A 22,175-nucleotide genomic window follows, 5' to 3' on the forward strand; every position below is an offset into this window, starting at 1 on the left:
TATAAATTTTTTTTTCTACCTTTGTCTTCTGTGGTTTCTGCTTTCCTCATCTTCTTGTAACTCTCTTCCTTCCATCCACTGTCTGCTGTCTCTCTTCCCTATATGGCATCTTCTCTCCTTCTATGCCCCTTCCAGAAACTGTATGCCTCCCCTTCCATCTTTCCTTTCACCATTGGTCTGGCATCTCTCTCCTCTCCTTCCCTCTCCCACAGCTCTCCTCTGCAATCCCTTTCCCTCATTTTCCTTTTCAATTTATTTTCTGCATCTGTCTAGATTATGTTCTTACTACCCTCTCATCAATGTCCTTTTTTACTGTATCTAAAGCTTGCCACCTCTTTCTCTCACCCCTCCAGTGTTTCCCTAACTCAATCCTTTTCTCCCCATCATGTGCCCTCCTTTTATTTATCCCCTCCTTCCATCATATACCCTCTTTCTCCAACCCTTCCATCTAGTACCTTCTCCTCTCTCTGTCCACTTCCATCCAGCATCTGCTCCCTTCTTTCTCTCCTCCCATTTCCTCCTTATCTCTCCCATCTGCACTTCCATCCAGCATAGGCTCCCCACTACCATCCAATGTCTGCCCTTTCTCTCGCCATCCACCCCTCTTCAATCAGCATCTACCCCTTTCTTTCCCTCCAATATCGTTCCCCCTTATGTCTCTCCCCTTTCTCTGTACATCAATTCCATCAGCACCACTCTTCCATACCACCCTGCCCCTTTCTTTCCCTCCACCACTCTTCCATTCCAGCAATCCTGCTCCTTTCTCTCCCTTCATGCAGCAAGGTCCCACTATGACTATAACTGCCGGCTGCCAGTCCACCCCACTCCGACGTACTTGCTCTGGAGCGGAAGTATCCCGTGAAGATACTAAGGGGAAAAAAGGCTGGGAAGAAACAATGGGCAAATTACAGGAGTTGACTAACCCAGAAGAGGAGGTTAGTAGGATTGTAGCACAAGAGAAGAAGCTAAAGTCTAAAGTGCAGGGAAAGAAAATTAAGACAAGAAAACACCAGGATCTAAATTGCATATATACTAATGCAAGGAGCCTAAGAAACAAAATGGAGGAATTAGAAGCCATGGCCAATGCAGAGGACATAGACATCATTGGAGTCTCTGAAACATGGTGGAATGAAGACAACAAATGGGATACAGCACTGCCGGGGTACAAGCTCTATCGCCAGGACAGGTCAGGACAGAAAGGAGGTGGAATAGCCCTATACATAAAAGAAAGCATACAATTGACAAGAATGGACACAGTAGAGACGACCAAGAAGCTGGAATCGCTATGGGTTAAAATACCGGGAAGGAAAGGGCCTGAAATAAAGATGGGCCTATACTATCATCCACCCGGGCAAACCGGAGATATCGATGAAGAAATGGAAGCCAAGATGAAGCGAGAATGCAAAAGCGGTAACATGGTTATTATGGGAGATTTCAACTATCCAGAGATAGACTGGAGTCTTGGAAGCTCAAAATGCGCTAGGGAGATTCCTGGAGGCTACACAAGATTGCTTTATGGAGCAGCTTGTTAGAGAACCAACGAGAGGAAATGCCATTCTGGATCTAATCCTAAATGGGTTAAGGAGACCTGCAAAGGAAGTGGAAGTAGTTGGACCGTTGGGAAACAGCGATCATAATATGATCAAGTTCAAGGTTGAAGTAGGAATACCGAAAGGAAAGAGAATCATAGCGACAACTTTCAACTTCAGGAAAGGAAACTACGAAGCAATGAGGGAAATGGTAAGGAAGAAACTTAGGAACACTTCCAAGAAATGGCAAACAGTATGCCTGGTCTTTTTTCAAGGACATGGTGAGCGAGGCACAAAATCTGTATATCCCCAGATTCAGAAAGGGGTGCAAAAAGAGTCGAACAAAAGACCCGGCGTGGATAACTAAAATAGTGAAGGAAGCGATAGGAAATAAGAAAAATTCATTCAAGAAATGGAAAAAGGACAAAACTAAGGGGAACTGGAAAGAGCACAGGAAGTATCAAAAAGAATGTCATCGTGTGGTTCGAAAAGCCAAAAGAGTATGAAGAGAGGCTAGCCAGGGAAGCACGAAATTTCAAACCGTTCTTTAGATATGTTAAAGGGAAGCAGCCGGCTAGGGAGGAGGTGGGACCGCTGGACGACGGAGACAGGAAGGGAGTGGTGAAGGAGGAGAAAGAAGTAGCAGAAAGATTTAACGTGTTCTTTTCATCTGTATTTACAAATGAAGACACATCCAACATACCGGAACCCGAGCAAATCTTCAATGGAGATCAAGCAGAAAAATTAACATCCATGGAAGTGAGCCTTGAAGATGTACGCAGGCAGCTAGAAAAATTAAAAACTGACAAATCCCCGGGTCTGGATGGAATCCATCCAAGGGTCCTGAAGAAACTAAAGGAGGAGATAGCGGAACTACTGCAGCAAATTTGCAATCTATCACTGAAAACAGGTGTGATTCCGGAGGATTGGAAGATAGGATTGGAAGAAGTGACCCGGGAAACTACAGACCGATGAGTCTGGCCTCTGTTCCAGGGAAAATGGTGGAAGCACTGATAAAAGACAACATTGATGAACATTTTGAAAGAAACAAACTTCTGATAACCAGCCATCATGGTTTCTGCACTTATTGCACTTCTTCGAAGGAATTAACAAACGGATGGACAGAGGAAACCCCATAGACATCATATATCTAGATTTCCAAAAAGCCTTTGACAAGGTGCCCCATGAATGCCTACTCTGGAAACTGAAGAATCATGGGGTGGAAGGAGACGTACATAGATGGATCAGAAACTGGTTGGCGGGTAGGAAACAGAGGGTAGGAGTGAAGGGCCACTACTCAGACTGGAGGAGGGTCACGAGTGGTGTCCGCAGGGCTCGGTGCTTGGGCCGCTGCTATTTAATATATTTATAAATGATCTTGAAACAGGGACGAAGTGTGAGATAATAAAATTTGCGGACGACACAAAACTATTTAGTGGAGCTCGGACTAAAGAGGACTGCGAAGAATTGCAAAGGGACTTGAACAAACTAGGGGAATGGGCGACGAGATGGCAGATGAAGTTCAACGTTGAGAAATGTAAAGTACCACATGTGGGAAGCAGAAATCCGAGGTACAGCTATACGATGGGAGGTATGTTATTGAAAGAGAGTACCCAAGAAAGGGACTTGGGGGTAATGGTGGACATGATAATGAAGCCGATGGCACAGTGCGTAGCGGCTGCAAAGAGAGTGAATAGAATGCTAGGTATAATCAAGAAGGGTATTACTATCAGAACGAAAGAAGTTATCCTGCCGTTGTATCGGGCGATGGTGCGTCCACATCTGGAGTACTGCGTCCAATATTGGTCGCCTTACCTTAAAAAGGATATGGCGTTACTCGAGAGGGTTCAGAGGAGAGCGACACGTCTGATAAAAGGTATGGAAAACCTTTCATATGCTGAGAGACTGGAGAAACTGGGACTCTTTTCCCTGGAGAAGAGGAGACTTAGAGGGGATATGATAGAGACTTACAAGATCATGAAGGGCATAGAGAGAGTAGAGAGGGACAGATTCTTCAAACTTTCGAAAAATAAGAGAACAAGAAGGCATTCGGAAAAGTTGAAAGGGGACAGATTCAGAACGAATGCTAGGAAGTTTTTCTTTACCCAATGTGTAGTGGACACCTGGAATGCACTTCTAGAGGGCGTAATAGGGCAGAGTACGGTACTGAGGTTCAAGAAAGGATTGGACAATTTCTTGCTGGAAAAAGGGATACAGGGGTATACATAGAGGATTACTGCACAGGTACTCACCAATGGGGAAAGCGTCTCAGAGGTCTCAGTAGGAGATACGCTAGCCTCCAACGACCACAACATAGTATGGCTCAACCTTAGGAAAGGCTTCCCTAGATCAAACACGAAAACAAAGGTACTCAATTTCCGGGGCACAGACTTCGCACGCATGGGAGATTTCGTCCATCGGACGCTGCAGGAACAAGCGGAGACCGATGATGTAGAAGCTAAGTAGTTAACACTGAAATCAACCATACATGAAGCAACTAGCCGCTTCATAAAATCAGTAAATAAACGACAAAGAAACAATAAACCCCAATGGTTCACTGCGGAGATCTTGCACCTCATTAAGGAGAAGAAAAAAGCATTTCTCTCCTACAAGTGCACGGAGAAAAGAGAGGCAAAGGTAGAATATAGGACCAGGTCTACAGCGGTAAAAATGGCAGTTAGGGAGGCAAAACTTCGAGTGGAAGAAATTCTGGCAAAAAACATTAAAAAGGGGGACAAATCCTTCTTCAGGTATGTTAGTGACAGAAAAAGAACACAGGCGGGATAGTACGCCTTAGAAGACCGGATGGAAGTTACATGGAAGCAGATTTCGATAAAGCCGAACTATTGAATGAATACTTCTGCTCAGTCTTCACCTGTGAGGCACTGGGACACGGTCCGCAGTTGAAGGCAACACAAAGCACAGAAGACCCGTTTCAGAATTTTGAGTTCACACCAGGTGAAGTTTACAGTGAATTGGCAAGACTCAAGGTGAACAAAGCCATGGGACCAGACAATTTGCACCCAAGAGTGCTCAGAGAATTGAGCGATGTCCTGGCGAAACCGTTGGCTGAGCTATTCAATCTCTCCCTAAGTAAGGGGAAATTAGCTAATGTCTGCATAAAAAGGGTTGCAGGGCAGAGGCTGTGAATTATAGACCGGTGAGTCTCACATCAATAGTGTGCAAACTCATGGAAACACTAATTAAAAGCAAATTGGACACGATCTTGAATGAAGGGAATCTTCGGGATCCCAGTCAGCATGGATTCACCAAGGGTAGGTCCTGCCAATCCAATCTCATCAGCTTCTTTGACTGGGTAACAAGAAAGTTGGACTTGGGAGAGTCTTTGGACGTCGTGTACCTGGACTTCAGTAAAGCTTTTGACAGTGTCCCACACCGCAGGCTGCTAAGCAAGATGGAATCGATGGGGTTAGGAGAGACACTAACTGCATGGGTCAATGATTGGCTGAGAGGCAGACTTCAGAGGGTGGTGGTTAATGGTACCCTCTCTAAAACATCGGAGGTGACCAGTGGAGTGCCGCAGGGCTCGGTCCTGGGTCCACGCCTTTTCAACATATTCATAGGGGATCTGACTCAAGGGTTTCAAGGTAAAATAATACTAGTCGCCGATGACGCCAAACTATGTAATATAGTAAGTGAATGCAGTTTACAGAATTATATGGCGCAAGACCTGCTTACATTGGAAAGTTGGTCCTCAACCTGGCAGCTAGGCTTCAATGCTAAGAAATGTAAGGTCATGCACCTTGGAAGCGGAAATCCATGCAGGACGTACTTCTTGAACGGAGAAACTTTAACTAGGACTTCAGCAGAACGAGATTTAGGAGTAATCATCAGTGCAGACATGAAAAGTGCCAATCAAGTGGAGAAGGCTTCATCTAAGGCAAGGCAGATATTGGGTTGTATTAATAGAAGTTTCATCAGCCGAAAGCCTGAAGTCATAATGCCATTGTACAGGGCCATGGTGAGACCTCATCTGGAGTACTGTGTGCAATTCTGGAGGCCACTTTACAGTAAAGATATGCGCAGAATTGAATCGGTTCAGCGGACGGCCACCAGGATGATCTCGGGGCTCAAGGGTCTCTCGTACGAAGAGAGACTGAACAAATTGCAGCTCTACACTCTCGAGGAACGTAGGGAGAGGGGAGACATGATCGAAACATTTAAGTACCTCACGGAACGTGTCGAAGTGGAAGATGATATTTTCTTTCTCAAGGGACCCTCGGCCACAAGAGGGCACCCGCTCAAACTCAGGGGCGGAAAATTTCATGGCGATACCAGAAAGTATTTCTTCACAGAGAGAGTGGTTGATCATTGGAACAAGCTTCCAGTGCAGGTGATCGAGGCAGACAGCGTGCCAGACTTTAAGAATAAATGGGAAACCCGTGTGGGATCCCTACGAGGGTCAAGATAAGGAAATTGGGTCATTAGGGCATAGACAGGGGGTGGGTAAGCAGAGTGGGCAGACTTGATAGGCTGTAGCCCTTTTCTGCAGTCATCTTCTATGTTTCTATGTCCTGGACCTGTTGGGCCGCCGCATGAGCGGACTGCTGGGCACGATGGACCTCAGGTCTGACCCAGTTGAGGAATTGCTTATGTTCTTATGTTATGTTCTTAGGCCCCGCAATGACTCGTCTGCTGGCTCTGCTCCGGAAGAAGTAAGTTATGTCAGAAGGGGTGGACCCGGCAGACGCAGGGAGTTGTGGCAAAGTCCCGCAATGACTGCGTCTGCCAGGTCCACCCCCTCCGACGTAACTTACTTGTTCCGGAGCAGAGCCAGCAGACGAGTCATCGTGGGACCTTCCTGCACGTCTGCGCGGCTGCCAACTCTGCTGCAGAGAAATTAAGTCAGAGGTAACGTGACCATTAATTTTTTTCATCAAAAGGGGACATCTATTAATGGACTGTGTATCCTTTCTTTCATTTCTTTCTTTCTGCACTCAGGCCCAACAATTGTCCCTTTCTATTCCCTCCCTCCCTCCTTCCTTCCCATGTCCTTAGTGCCCCCAGTGCTTCCGTCCCGTGTCCATAATGCCCCCAGTGCCTCTGTCCCGTGTCCATGGTGCCCCCAGTGCCTCTGTCCCGTGTCCATGGTGCCCCCAGTGCCTCCTTCCTGTGTCCATGGTGCCCTCAGTGCCTCCTTCCTGTGTCCATGGTGCCCCCAGTGCTTCCTTCCTATGTCCTTAGTGCCCCCTTCCATGTCCTTAGTGCCCCCAGTGCCTCCTTCTTATGTCCCCCCACTACCTTCCAGATTTTGTCTATCCCCAAAGCCAGCCTGCCTGCCTACATCCTACCCTCCCTGCTGTGAAAAAAAAAAAGCGCCTCTCTCCTTCCTTTCCCCCTTTCCTCCTTCCTTTCCTTTCTTTTTTCTTAAATGACCCACGGCCACAAGTGGGCATCTGCTGAAAATCAGGGGTGGGAAATTTCATGGCGACACCAGGAAGTATTTTTTCACTGAAAGGGTGGTTGATCATTGGAATGATCTTCCACTGCAGGTAATTGAGGCCAGCAGCGTGCCAGATTTTAAGAAAAAATGGGATAGGCATGTAGGATCTCTTAGGGGAAGAAGTTAGGGGGGGTGGGTCATTAGAGTGGGCAGACTTGATGGGTAGCGGCCCTTTTCTGCCGTCATCTTCTATGTTTCTAAAGTCTTGATTGTTCTGCGAGGATGGAAGAGACTGGAGGAACATGGCTTGGGAAATCTTTTGGAGGTACTTAGTGTGAGAGAACCTTCTTTTTGGGTGTCTGGAACTTATCTTTGCTGGTCAGGAGGGGAGTGAGCAGGTTCGGAAGAAGGTGTTCTTCTAAAGTGGTAAATTCTTCCAAAGAACCTGAAATGTTGCTGGGAAATAGTCATAGTGGTTTTGGGACAAACCCTCTTGGGAGGGGAAGGAAAGGGCCTATGAACAGTAATCTTCTTGTAGAGTACCATGATAAGGGGGCTTTTGGTGTAGAGGAATCGATGCTATGAAAACAAGAGAGTTGATCTGAAAGGACTACTATAGTTCTGTTGCATGGTCTGATGTCAAGGAAGGTTAAGACTGTTAAGAATAATGAAAAGGAATTTTTGCAGAAGCAGTAGGATAGAAAATTTGGGAATATTCCCTGTAGCTGGAGGAGCTAGAGATAAATTCCAGCTGGAGCATCCAGAGCAGGCTTAGGATGTTTTTGTGCTGTGGCAAGATGGATGGTGTCTATGGCAGTCAGTCTTTTTTCAGATTTTTTGAGAGCAATGTGAGAGGATGCTGCATCTTTAATGATCATGTGAGGCAGAATGAGGCAGCATCAGAATTGAGGAATTGCAGTGCTCATGTTGGCCTAAGGTATATTTTTTCTGTAATGTACTAAGCAGTGTGGTGTTAGCACCCAGTTTGCTGATGTGCAAGGAGGCTGCTATTTAAGAGCTCACATTCGCAGATGCCAGTTATGGGCCAGTTTTGAGGAGAGGTGTTGGAGAGGAACCCATGAATACCTGGGGAGACCCTGGTGAGGTTGCGTTGTCAACCATGGTTGACTGAAGTGAGGAGAGGATCCTTAAATTTCTTCTAAAGTTGAGATTTTCTTTTGGAATAGCTAGAGAGGAGGAATTAGAGAGACCTGCTAATCAATGGAGTAGTTAAGCAAAACTGAGGATAGAGAAGGAGGAACTCAGCATAAGAGTTCCCATACATGCTCAGGCAAACTCTACAAAGCCTTCCTAAAGCTATGGAAGAGCACTGCCAGCAGGATGACATCATTCATCAGTATGGCTGCATTACTTCTGTTTATCCAAGGAGAATGCCATTTATGTGCATGTGATATACATGTTAAATGCTGATATTTACAGAAAGATGCTTCCAAAATAACCCTCATGATCTTATTAGATCATATATTTGTAATTTGATAAAAGTAAAAAGTTTCAAATTGTACATATTTGGGGGGTGGGAGGAGGAACAAAGTCTGATTACTTAGATACCAAGCCAGTACTCTTGACATTTGTTCTCATTTATCTACATTTTTTCAAACAGCTTGCACAAAACTCTTATAACTGTAACACACAAATATAGAATAAAATTAATTATGTTCACATAATTGCGCCTGTAACAACTTAGTAACAGTCTCATAACTATTCTATTTCAGTTGCCTTAGGATTGTTTATAGATCCTGAACTTTGCTCTGGTCAGGGTATTCCGCTTACAATGGCCTGACCACGCTCTCTCCTACCTGTAACCTCAGCTTTTATTTTGGTATTATTAGTATTTTATTTTCACTTTTTACAGATAAATATTTACCTAAATGGTCTTTCTTGAAGACCTCTGGATACTCTGAAGATTCCAGAAATGTACTGATTTCTGCATCAGGAGACTCTTTTCTCAAAGCGCCTTCAGCTTCATTATTCCATATGTCTGTGGTAAAATTATCCTGGTCCAGCTGTTTTTTGAAATCATCATAGTCCTTCTTCATTCGGGTTCTTTAATGCAATATAAATGCAAATGACAGTCTGTCATTTTTGTTAAATCAATATATACTATCTTTTTAACTCATATCATAATAATGCACTTTTCATTTTACATTTAAATTGATTTAATTTCATTGCCACTGTCAGGCTTATTTTAGGGATGCTACTGTTACAGGCTACTTAAAATGATATAAAAATGCCCTAAACAATTATTCCATTAGGTAATACAAACAGAATCCATCAAACCCTAATCAGAGTTCAGTTTCATGCTTACTGCAAAACAATATCTGAGAGCTCTTGAGAGCTTCTCCTACTTACCCACTCCCATGCTAGATAGCTAAGTAAATCAGGATGTCTCTGTATTAAGCGTGACCATTAACCTAAAAACAGAACAAGAAAGAATTCCTTTTCAGTCTTGTGGCTGCATGTGAAGTAGGTATTGGTAATACAACACTGATTTGCTCATTTGAATTTTTTTAAATATTTTTAATTTATATTCTACAGGTGCCTAGGCTCCAAATTAGAATGCTGACAATCATCTAATTAAGATCCATTTTGACTGCAGAGGATTATCTGCTGTTTCCAAATGAGGTTCCACTTAGGTATTGCTGATATGAACTCAGTTCAGGAATCCATAGTCAACAACTAAACACACAAAACAGTAAAAAAAATTGAAACTAAATAAATGGATGCTTGTAGTTGAGATAAATTCATTTCACAAACAGCCACATCACAGAAAAATTATCTTTTCCATCTTAGGTCAATGGTCACCTTTGTATCCTCTTCCTCATCTGATCTTCTAGCTTTAGTGGAACCAGCTCTACTGGGCTACACCTACAGTTATCCATGAGTTTTCTCCATTTTTTACTTTCTCCCTCAGTAATCACAGCAAGTTCTGTACATGTTAACCTTGAGTTTCACCACTAGATGTGTGATAGATGGGTTGCCCTCATCTCTTCCAGAAATTGAGCGCAAATCTTGTATATTTTTCATATTCTGCATTCTAAAAAATTACATTTGAAATGCATTAAAAGTTGTGTGTTTCATATTAGCCTGTACAACACTGTCACTGTATAAGAATAATTGAACTGTTTAAAAAGTAATTAAGAAAAAGAAAATCAAAGTATTGATTGCACAGCCTTCATATTCTTTGATTAATATTTCACATAAGCTCTTTGGAAGTAGTAAGTCATGTCATTTAGGACAGTATTCCTTAAGCTGATCTTGGAATATTTTCTAATCAGTTTGATTTTCAGGATATTGCAATTTGAATGAAAGAAATCTGCACAAAGACAATGTATGCAAACCTATCTGATGAATATTTATTATACATATCCTGAAAACCAGACTGGTGAAGAAGTACTCCAGGAATAGCTTGAGAAAGTTGGTTAAGTGTCTACCAACTTTGCACAGCAAGATGGTGCAGCTTTTGCCCATTCTTCTGGGCTGAACAGCTCAGATTCTTTCACGTTGACTAGAGATCACCTGTGGACTGCAGTTTTCAAATCTTGTCATAGAGATTTTTGATTGTACTCAGAGACTTGGACTTTGGCTGGGCTGCTCAGATTTTCACTTTCTTCTGGCCGAGCCACCCTACATTGCTTTACCTTTTTGCTTAGGATCATTGTCCTATTTAAAGGTGAATCTTCTCTCCAACTGCAGGTCTGTGCAGATTGAAATAGATCTTTCTTAGGATCTATCTGTACTTTGCAACATCCATTTTCTCTTGATCTTTGTAGGCCTCCTTGTATCCCACAATGCTTTATTTCAGGAATGGTGTTGGCAGGGTGATGTACTATATTGGTTTATGCTACACACATGGCTTTTCTTTAGCTGTGGCTTCCTGTTTTTCACAATCTCGTTTAGAGATAATCTTGATATTGTTGAACATTTTCTGCAGTCTCAGCCAGAGACCATTTTCAGCAGTTTCCTCAAAATATGTGTACAGATTTGGACGGAAGGCCTGATAAAAGCAGTGTCTTATTGGAGCCAACCTGTTTTCACTCTTGTAACACCCCCCCAAACAAATCTGTTTTCACTTACGACGGTCCTGATGGTATCAATCTGTACTTCTGAATAACTGTCCACAGCTGTTTCAGCACCTCCATGTTCAACATGGTTACACCTTTGTTTCAAATTCATTATAATATAAAAATAGCTTGACTCTTCGACTAGAGTACTCAATTCAGCTCTGCTACTGTGACTGGACACAGATGGGTCCTAAATTATTAAGACAGCTTTTTTAACCAGAGCTAATTGTGGCTATGACATAATTATAGGGGTACGGACTTAAAGATCTAAATATGTATACTTTGGAAAAAAGTGTGAGTCAGGTGAGATGTTTAAATACACCTGTAATATAAATGCAAACACGGCAGACCTATTTCAATTGAAAGGAAGCTCTGGAACAACAGGTCAAAGAATGAAGGTGAAAGGAAGGGATTTACAAGTAACATAAGAAAATATTTCTTTACAGAAAGGATGGTAGATACATGGAACAGTTGTGGTAGAGATTAGAGAATGGCACGGGGACAAATTTTTTCCTGTCCCCACGGGAACTATTTTCACTTCCCATCAAGTTCTTTTCCTGTTCCTGCCCCATTCCTGCAAGCTCTGTACTCATCTGCACAAGCCTCAAACACTTTAAAATCATAAGTGTTCGAGGCTTGTGTGGTTAAGGAACAGCTTACAGGAATGGGGTAGGGAGAGCGGCAAAACTTACAGGGATGAGATGAGGAAATTGAGTTCTTATGGAAACGGGAAAAAAATTTTCCCCATGTCATTCTCTAGTAGAGATGAATTCAAGAAGGCATGGGACAAAGAGGATCTCTAGAGAGAAGTGTACTGTAAAGCTTAGCAGTCAGTATGGATGGGTAGATTAGTCAGAAAATAATGGCAGATAAAGACCATACAGCCTAAGATTTTTGTAATCAAGACTGATTTCTTATGCTTAAATTATTTTTTGAATTATTCCTATAATTGCTCTTTCACATTGAAAGTGTAAAATATGCTGGGTAGATCAATTTAATTAATTCCTCATTTAATGTACTTTGAAACTGTACTATTTCTTAATACTTCACAATGATAAGATGTACAAAGATGCATAAAAACTCTTTGCAAAGTAGCAATAATGTAATTTAATTGTCAACATAACATGTAATCAGAAACCAGCACTAGCAACACCACAATATGGGGGGAAAGTAAAAGTTATTGACTGGTAAAGAAATATCTCAAGGAAAACAGGTTTAGAAACAGGAGAAACAGTCGCAGTACTCCATCTTCTATTCTAATAAGTTGAGAAAGTATAAAATTCTTTCCAACATGTTTGTGTATGTGGACTTGTATATCTAAATGTTTCTGTGAGAGAAAGAGCAGTTTCAATAAATATTTTGTCAACCTTTGCATTGGCTTGGAGAAAGTAATAAAAATGAAAACTAAGTGTGATAATGTACCTATTAGATGTCACCGTCAATGCATTTCAAAAGATGCATTTTAAATTTTAACTACAAGGCAGCACAGTACCAAAGGAATAAGTATCGCTGTACATCACTAGACAGTCATTTAGATAGATGAAAGTTGATGAAGAAATTTATTTTACATAGTCCTGGAGCTCTTCCAGGCTTCCATGTGGTTTCTGGAGGTGAAAGCAGCTTTAAAAGAGCAAGTGAGGAGAGTTTCAACCTGCTGTATTTCACCTGCAAGATATAAGCTGGTTTTCAAATTGCAGTACGAGAGAAAACATTATCTGCAGAGAAACATCTGAAAATTAACCTCCTTATGTTTTTATGTATTTTTGCTGATATTATATATTTTACTATTTGTTATGTTAGTAACTATTGATGTATTATTGCATTATGCTTTCTCTATATATTGCAATACATAGAGCCTGACCGAACTCAAAATATTCCGTTTCTGGTGAAACGGAATCTGCAAACAAAATTGGCTGCTCGGTTTTGGCAGAAACCAAAGCTGAAAACAAAACTAACCAGGTTTGGTGGTGGATTTTAGCGCAGGGAGCGACTTTTGAATTGCTCTTACCCTGGTTAGGCTACTAGAAGGTGCCTGAGATAGGCCTGGGAAGGGGGAAGCTGGCTGATGGGTCTGGGGGGAGGAGGCTGTATGCAGTTGAGATGGCAGCAGGGGGTGTGGGAGTTTAGGTTTCAGTCAGAAATGCCCTGACATTTTCAGCCAAAACCTGAATCTTGGGCTAATTTCAGTGCTGAAACTGAACCCAAAATTCAGTAAGCCTTTAGTAATATGTGGGGAATATCATTTTATCAGTAGAATGGCATGATCTCCCATGGAAGCACAAAGCCTTTACATCCCGCGGATGTCCAAAGCAAAGAAAACAAATGGCAAGAGAGAGCCGGCGTGGCTTACTAAAGAGGTTAAGGTAGCCATAAAAGAAAAGAAAGACTCCTTCAAAGCATGGAAACGCACGAAAACGATCGAAACTCGGAACAAACACAAGGATGATCAGAAGAAGTGTCACAGAGCGTGAGGGATGCCAAAAAGGACTATGAGGAGAAAATAGCACAGGAGGCCAAAAACTTCAAGCCCTTCTTCAGGTACATGAAAGGGAAAAAACCCCGCAAAAGAGGCAGTGGGACCGCTGGACGACCAGGGAAGGAAAGGGTACATCAAGGATGACAAGCAAATCGCAGACAGACTAAATTCCTTCTTTCCATCTGTCTTTACAAAGGAAGACATGGCAACAATTCCAGAAGCAGTGAAAGTGTTCAAGGGAGCAACAGAGGACAGCCTTACCACAGTGGAAGTGGACTTGGATCAGATTTATCACCAGATCGACAAACTCAAAAGTGACAAATTTCCTGGACTGGACGGAATTCATCCAAGAGTCTTGAAAGAGCTAAAAGTGGAAATCGGTGAACTATTACAAAAACTTGCCAACCTGTCAATCAAAACAGGACAGATACCTGACGACTGGAAGATAGCGAACGTCATGCCGATATTTAAAAAAAGATCAAGAGGAGTACCGGGCAACTATAGACCTGTGAGTCTCACATTGGTCCCTGGGAAGATGGTTGAGGCGCTGATCAAGGACAGCATAACCCGGCACTTAGACACCCACGACCTGATGAGAGCCAGTCAACATGGATTCAGGAAGGGGAAGTCATGTTTAACGAACCTACTTCAATTTTTTGAGACAGTGAACAGACAATTTTATTATGTCAACCGCTTAGAAATTGGATTAAGCGGTCAAACAAATCTTTAATAAACTTGAAACAAATTGATAGTGGAGAACCGGTGGATATTGTATACTTGGATTTTCAGAAAGAGTTCGACAAGGTTCCACATGTAAGACTCCTCAGGAAACTGCAAGGCCATGGAATAGGAGACATACTAAGATGGATAGGCAACTGGCTGGAGAACAGAAGGCAGAAAGTGGGCATAAATGGGAAATTCTCAGACTGGGAGACTGTGACTAGGGCTCGGTACTTGGGCTCATCTTATTTAATATTTTCATAAATGACCTGGAGGATGGAACATCTAGCGAGCTCATCAAGTTCACAGATGACACAAAGCTATGCCGGACAATCAAATCACAGAAGGACAGTGAGGAACTCCAAAGCAACTTGAGTAGATTGGAAAATTGGGCAGATAAATGGCAGATGAAGTTTAATGTGGAAAAATGTGGAAAAATGCAAAGTCATGCACTTAGGCAGAAAAAATAAGGAACACAAGTACAGTATGTCGGGTGCAACTCTAGGAAAAACCAAACAGGAAAGGGACCTTGGCGTATTAATCGATAGGACCCTGAAGCCGTCGGCGCAATGCGTGGCGGCAACGAATAAGGCAAATAGAATGCTAGGCATGATAAAGAAGGGAATCACGAGTAGATCGGAGAAAGTAATACTACCGCTATATAGAGTGATGGTCAGACCACACTTGGAATATTGCGTCCAGCGCTGGTCTCCATACCTAAAAAAGGATTTAAAAGTACTTAAGAGGGTGCAGAGACGAGCAACGAAGCTAATAAAGGGCATGGAGAACTTGGAATATGAGGAACGACTTAAGAGACTGGGATTGTTCTCCCTTGAGAAGAGGAGACTGCGAGGGGATATGATCAAGACTTTCAAAATACTGAAAGGAATCGACCAAATAGAGCACGATAAAAAATTATTTACAATGTCTAATGTGACACGGACAAGAGGACATGGTCTGAAGCTAAGGGGGGATAGGTTCAGGACAGTTATCAGGAAGTTCAGCTTCACGCAACGAGTGGTGGACACCTGGAATGCTCTCCCGGAGGAGATAATTGCGGAATCCACCGTTTCAGGGTTTAAAGGTAAGTTAGATGTACATCTCCTTATGAGTGGCTTAAGGTAACATAGAACATAGGTAAGGTTAAGCTAGATGCGCATCTCTTATGAGAAGCTTAGAGTATGGGGACTAATACTATGCCAGGGTTCACCTGGCGGGGCCTCCTCATGTGCAGATCGCCAGACTTGATGGACCTAGGGTTTGTTCCGGAGATGGCACTTCTTATGGTCTTATGTTCTTAACTGAAACAGAAAACAGTCTCTTCCACAGAAATGCACCAAGTCATTTTTTTTAGGACTATGGGGCTCATAATTGAAAGAAAAATACATCTAAAAGACCTCCCAAGTTGGCACTTGGATGACTTAAGAGGGGTCATCCAAGTGCCAATAATTGAAATGGGTTTTTAGACGTATCAAGAGACTTTTTAGGCCTCTGAATCCCACTATGTGCCCAGAGCTGAAAGGGGCATTTTTGGAGGAGTGGTTAGGGTGGGATGTTGGCTGACCTAGACTTAGTCGTCTTGCATGGATAATCAAAAGTTTGATGAGACTGCCTAGATGGAACTTATACGTTGTGACTTAGGCAATCTAAAACGGGTCTAAGTGCTCAGAAGGTATCAAAAGTGACCAGATAACCACTGCAGAGAAAGTAAAGAACTACACACACTCCCCCAATTCACTAACCCCGTTGAACCTCCACAAAGTTCAGAATAAAAACGTACATACCTGCTTTCAGAACATCAGCACCTGGCATAGGAAAGCCTAGTAGTAGAGCTGCACAGATGTGGCTTAAGTAGTTTGGGGTGGGCTAGTGAATCATAGAGAGGAGGACCCAGGCCAATAAGCCACTCTAACCACTACTTTAATGGTGGAAAATGTGAGCCCACCAAAAAAACAAACAAACCCTACTGTGCAGCCATATGGGCTATTGGGGTTGTAGACAGGTGGGTATAGTAGGTTTTGTGGAGGCTCACCAAGACCTATAAGGGAGTTCTAGTGAGATGTTTATGTGGCATCTTTTCACAACAGTGCCCTGTAAGGTGCCCCACTGCTATCTTGCTATGTCTAGGTGGTCAGTCCATCACATTGCAGGTCCCTCACACGTCCAAAAGGTCTTATTCTGGGCATTTGGGGCTTGGACGAATATTTGGACGAGAATATGGTATAAAGATAAGACGTACTGGAGGTCTGGACGATCAAATGCCTGGATATCCAGATAGACCAGGGGTGGCCAAAAGGTCAATCGCAATCGACCAATAGATTGCAAAGGCAACGCGAGTCAATTGCGGAGCCCATCCCGGGCTCCGTGATTGACTCGTGTTGCCTTCGCGTTCTACCTGCTATCCGAAACGGTAAACAGGATGCAGAAGCGCCGGGCCAACCAACCTTCCCCCCCCCCCGACATCAATTCTCACGTCAGAGAGGAAGTTCCGGGCTAGCCAATGGCTGTCTGGCTGGCCCAAAACTTCTCCAATGTCAGAATTGACGTTGGGGTGGAAGGCTGGCCCGGCGCTTCTGCGTCCTGTTTACCACATTCAGAAGCAGGGAGAGCTCAGAACTCGGCGGTGGTGATGATTTGGGGGCCTGATCCCCGATGGCAGCGGTGGTGGTGGCTTGGGGAGGGCAGGGAGAAAGAAAGAAAGGAGGCAGGCAGGGAGCCAGATGAATTAAGATTTCCCGAATAGCTGAAGAAATGGGCATCTCGGTGGATACAGATTGGAAAATCAGTCATGAAAAGTTGGGCATGTCTAAGGTAAGATAGATTCCAAGAATGCTGACTCCATGTCAGAAGGCCATGGGCTCCAGTGCTGTTAGGAAAACTTGGAGATGCTCTGTGAAGACTAAGTAATTTTTTTTCACCGTTTGGTGACTTGAGATGAGACTTGGGTCTTGGAAGCACAACTCATCCCCTAACCCAAAAAAGTTCAATACGGAAAAATCTCCAGGCAACTGTCTTCTGGGATGATGAAGGACTTTTGCTTCTGGAGTTCATGCCACACAAGACAACCATAACTGGGGAGAGTTACGCCAAAATATAATGATCGCTTTGTGGGAGTCAATCAAGGAGAAAAAATGAAGAAAACTCACAGCAGGTGTGCTGCTTCTTCATGACTGCGTCGGTGCATATGTCATGACAATCAAAGGCTGCCATCCGAGAATGTGGGTTTCAGCAGCTGAACCATCCACTCTAGAGTCCTGACCTGGCTCCTTTGGATTATTTCCTGTTTTGAGTTTTGAAGAAATCTCTGTGGACAGTGGTTTTCAAGTAGAGAGCTGCACAGGAATGGGGACAATGGGAATCCTGGGGAACTCACAGGGTTTCCCCCTCCCCCCGTGGTCGCAGGGATCCTACTGGGATGGAGGCACCTTGAGGAACTCAAATGTTACACAGTCCAAAAGGTTACCTTACTTGTTAGGATAAATCATTTAACAAGCAGAATATTCAATCCATACTTTTAAAAATCTTCTTAATAAATCAATCCAGAAACGCTGGTCATTCAATTATATGTATCCTTTATTCTTTTAAAATAGCTTGCTCCAACACCCGTGAAAGAGAGGACGCCAGAATTCAGTGCTCCCAGTTGGAACCCTTGAAAAAGCCTGTTTGGGCGAAACGGGTCCCGTTGGGCATTTTATTATTGTTGAAGCAAGCTATTTTAAAAGAATAAAGGATACATATAATTGAATGACTAGCGTTTCTGGATTGATTTATTAAGAAGATTTTTAAAAGTATGGATTGAATATTCTGCTTGTTAAATGATTTACCCTAACAAGTGAGGAAACCTTTTGGACTGTGGAATTTTCCATTTTACCTCACTTTCTATCTTCAACATTGATCGTTTTAGTGAGAACTTAAATGTCACCTCAGTAGTGCGCCTCCTTTTCCTGCCCTCCAGCCACACTTGACCACTCCACAAAGCAGCATGCAGCGCTCTCAGCAAGCCAACTTGGAAGCCTTCCCTCCATCAGAGGGAAGGCTTCTGGATTAGCCATGTGCAGTGTGCAGGAACCACGGCCCTGCCAAAAAGTGTGGCTAGAAGGCAGGAAGGAGGCGGCCAACCTGGACGGGTTGGGTCAAGAACCGTTGAGTGGAAGGCAACAGAGGGTAGTGATCAATGGAGATCGCTCTGAGGAAAGGGATGTTTGGTGTGCCTCAAGGTTCTGTTCTTGGGCCTGTTCTTTTTAACATTTTTATGAACGATATTGCTGAAGCTTTGTTGGGTAAGATTTGCCTCTTTAATAGAGTAGACCCCCCAGATGGTGTGAATAATATGAGGAAAGACCTGGCGAAGCTTTAAGAATGGTCTGAAATTTGGCAGCTAAAATTTATTGCTAAGAAATGCAAGGACATGCATTTAGGCTGCAAAAACCCGAGTGAATGGTAAAGTTTAGGGGGTGACAGTTTAGTCTTGCAGGAGAAGGGGCACAAAAGTATTTGGGCCACAGAAGGGAGAGAGGGAGCAAGCGCACAATGGGCCAAGGAAAGGAAAGAAAGAGGGCATGAACTTGGGACAAAGACTGGAAGGAGGGAGGGAGCACAACTTGGGACCAAAAAAGGAAGAAGGGAGCACATCTGGACACAGAAGGAACGGGCATGAACCTAGGACAGAGATGGAAGACACGAACTTGGGACATAGGAGGGAGGGAAAGAAATGTTGAGGTGGGGGAGGGAATATAAAGGGAGAATTGTTGTGCATGGGTGCGTAAGTGAGAGGGAAAAATATGGTGCACATGGGAAATGGAAGAAAAAGATGAGAGTTGTTGGGAATAGGGAGGGAGAGGAGGGAGGTAGAGATACATGGGGAAGAGAAAGATGAAAGGGAAAAATGTTATGGTGGTGGAGAGGGAACAGTGGGACAGATTGAAAAGGATGCAAAAGGGAGGAATGTTGGACATGGTGGTGGAGGGAGAGATGTGATTTGGTGCTGGAAAGGGGTGATAGAAAGAGAAATGTTGGGCATGGGACTGGTGGGCAGGGACAAAAGATGTTGTGCATAGCCCAGGGGATGAGAGAGGGATAAATGTAAGATGTGGCAGTAGAGGGGATGGGAGAGATGCACCTTGGATTCCTCTCTCTCTTTCCCCACTCCCTTTGCAGCAAGGGAAGGAATTAGAGAAAGAGATGAACCGTGAGAGAGATGGGAGACATTTTGCACATGGGGGTGTAGGAGAGAGGAAGAAATGCTGTGCAGGAATGGGGAGAGGAAAAAGAGGGAGAATGATCTAGGACTCAGGGATGCTACTGCTGTTTGCCAAGCTTGGCAAAAGGGACCCCCAGCCACCTTCAGATGAAGTTCTCAGCTTGAGGATCCTCATCAGCTGGAGTATTTATATTTTTTATTTAAATTAGAGGCTCTGACAAAGATTCAATTAATATTTCCAAATTAATAAAGTGTCTTTGCTTATTTATAAATGGATCTCTTCCAGAGCCTTTACTTCAGTAGCATAATTAAATGAAATAACTCCTGAAGTTTATGGGAATGGGTAGGGATGGAAGAGATTATTTGCGGGGATGGATTCGATTTCAATGGGGAGGGGCGGGGATGGATTTGATGCTAGCAGGGATGGGTTTGATTTCTGTCCCTGTGCAACTCTCCATTTTCATGTGATGACGATGTCAAGGAAGCTGTGACAGCCTGGTTTGAAGGTTAAACAGAAGAATTCTTTTCAAAGGGGCTAAAGTCATTGCAGGAAAAGTTGATGAAGTACGAGCATATATCTACCGAGGTTGATTGACCACCCCTTGTATGTTTAATGGAATTCTGCCTAGACATGGTAGTGATTGGTGAAATAGAATTATTTTTTTTAAATAAATCAAGAAATAAAATTCCACAGACAAAAAACAAGAGAGAGTAGAAATAAATTCCACAGACATGAATGGAATCAAGGAATAAGATAAGCAGAAACTAAGAGACATGGGCAATGCTGTTGTTCAGTGATTTATTTTGCAGTACAAAACATTTTTCCCAGAACATATGATGTTATTTTCTTGAACTACCATCTAAAATACACAACTACCTGTTTTTTTGGAAAGCCTTCATCAGCTTTAGTTCCCAAGGCAACAGTTCATTTAGCAGTCGTATCAAGGTACTATGCAATTCCTTTACTGCTTGTCTCCGAAAGTACCACTTTCCCTGCAACATAAACAGCATTTATATAATTAAAAACTATGCTTGCATCCAATACATATTTTAATGCAGAAGATGTAAAATAGCTTCAATGGGAATATGGCACTGTCACACACGACTCCCTTTGTTAACTATGCAAGGTAATAAAACAAAGGGAGCTGGGAATGCCACTGAGAAACAAATCTACAATAGACGACATTTACTACACTAACAGATAAGTAATGACAACTGAGGGTGAGGAACAGAACGTGCTTGTGAATTCAATGCCCGCTAGATGGTGGTTTCTCAACAGACAAGAGCAAATATCAATTTGAGACAATTTAGAAAGTAGGGTATTGAGAAATATGGTGAAATTTACATCTTACCTTGATAATTTCCTTTCCTTTAGTCATTTGCACTGAACAAGTGGGTATTATCCACTCTTACCAGCAGATGGAAGTAGAGAAAAACAACAATCTCTTTCCAGTGAGGTCTGGTGCTAAGAAGAAAACCTTAATATGCATCCACCAAAGCTAACATGACCATTTATTTTTTTCATCAGAAGGGGACATCTATTAATTGTCAGTCCCGCCCCCAATCCTGCCCTAGCCCCACCCCAATTTCTTCCATTCATTTTTCATGTACACATAATATCTTATTAATTCATAATGTAACCATAAAATTTTTAAAAACTACAAAGCTCACTATATGAAGAGAAAATTTTAATTATCATTTATATTTGGGGGGGTTTCAAAGATGTCAAGGCAGATGACTTTAAAATATGCAATGTCACCTCAGTAACTATAGAAAAATAGACAAATATAGTGCAAAAAATAGACAGCAGATATAAATTCTCAAAACTGACACATTTTGATCACTAAATTGAAAATAAAATCATTTTGCTGTCTGGTGATTTCACGAGTCTCTGGTTGCGTTTCCTTCTGACTGTGTATCCTTTCTTTCATTTCTTTTTTTTCTGCACTCAGGCCCAACAATTGCCCCTTTCTAGTCCCTCCCTCCATCCTTGGGACCAAAAAGGGAAGAAGGGAGCCCCATGTACTTAGTGCCCCTGGTGCCTCCTTCCATGTCCTTAGTGCCCCTTCCCGTGTCCTTAGTGCCCCCCAGTGCCTCCTTCCATGTCCTTAGTGCCCCCAGAGCCTCCTTCCCATGTCCTTAGTGACCCAGTGCCTCCTTCCTATGTCCCTCTCACTGCCTTCCAGACTTTGTCCCACCCCCACCCCTACCCCCAAAGCCAGCCTGCCTGCCTCCCTCCCTCCCTCCCTGGCCAAAGCCAGCCTGCTTGCCTGCCTGCCTACCTCCTTCCCTCCCTAACGCGCCAAAAAAAAAAAAGCCTCCCTTCTTCCTTTCCCCCGGTCCGCTGCTATCTACCTCCCTGCTGCTGCTGCTGCCACTAATCGCCGACACAAAATCTTCTTTCCGATGACAATTCTGACGTCGGAGAGGACATTCTGGGCCAGCTAGGCAGCGTGTTGGTGATTAGCAGCAGCAGGGAGGTAGATAGCAGCGGACCGGGGGAAAAGAAGGAGGGAGGCGGTATTTGTGGGGTTTTTTTTGCGTGCGGGAAGTGTCTCGAAGCTGTGTGTGGGGACAGGAGGTCTGAAAATGGGACTGTCACCTTATGTCACCTGTATGGTCACCTTAACCAAAGCAGCAGATCCCTTTGTAACCCACACCTGTGCCCCATCAACCCATTGCAGCTGCAATTATTATCATGTGAGCATACTCCATACCACAGAATAGTACTCACTATATACTGTATATGCCAGGATTGAATTTG

At 43.3% G+C, this 22,175-nt stretch overlaps 1 protein-coding gene across 1 annotated transcript in view; it reads right to left on the reverse strand.

The window, feature by feature from the left end:
• Positions 1-22,175, reverse strand: part of KIAA2026 (KIAA2026 ortholog) — a 126,012-nt gene that overhangs the window by 11,195 nt on the left and 92,642 nt on the right. Inside the window, exons 6-7 of the mRNA XM_033925788.1 lie at positions 20,289-20,404; positions 8,819-8,997 (exon numbers count right to left, since the gene is read on the reverse strand). Of these exons, the coding sequence (XP_033781679.1) occupies positions 8,819-8,997; positions 20,289-20,404 (295 nt within the window). The remainder of the gene's footprint in view (positions 1-8,818; positions 8,998-20,288; positions 20,405-22,175) is intronic.

The sequence above is a fragment of the Geotrypetes seraphini genome, chromosome 1 (genome assembly GCF_902459505.1).
Source record: "Geotrypetes seraphini chromosome 1, aGeoSer1.1, whole genome shotgun sequence".
NCBI classification, from domain to species: domain Eukaryota; kingdom Metazoa; phylum Chordata; class Amphibia; order Gymnophiona; family Dermophiidae; genus Geotrypetes; species Geotrypetes seraphini.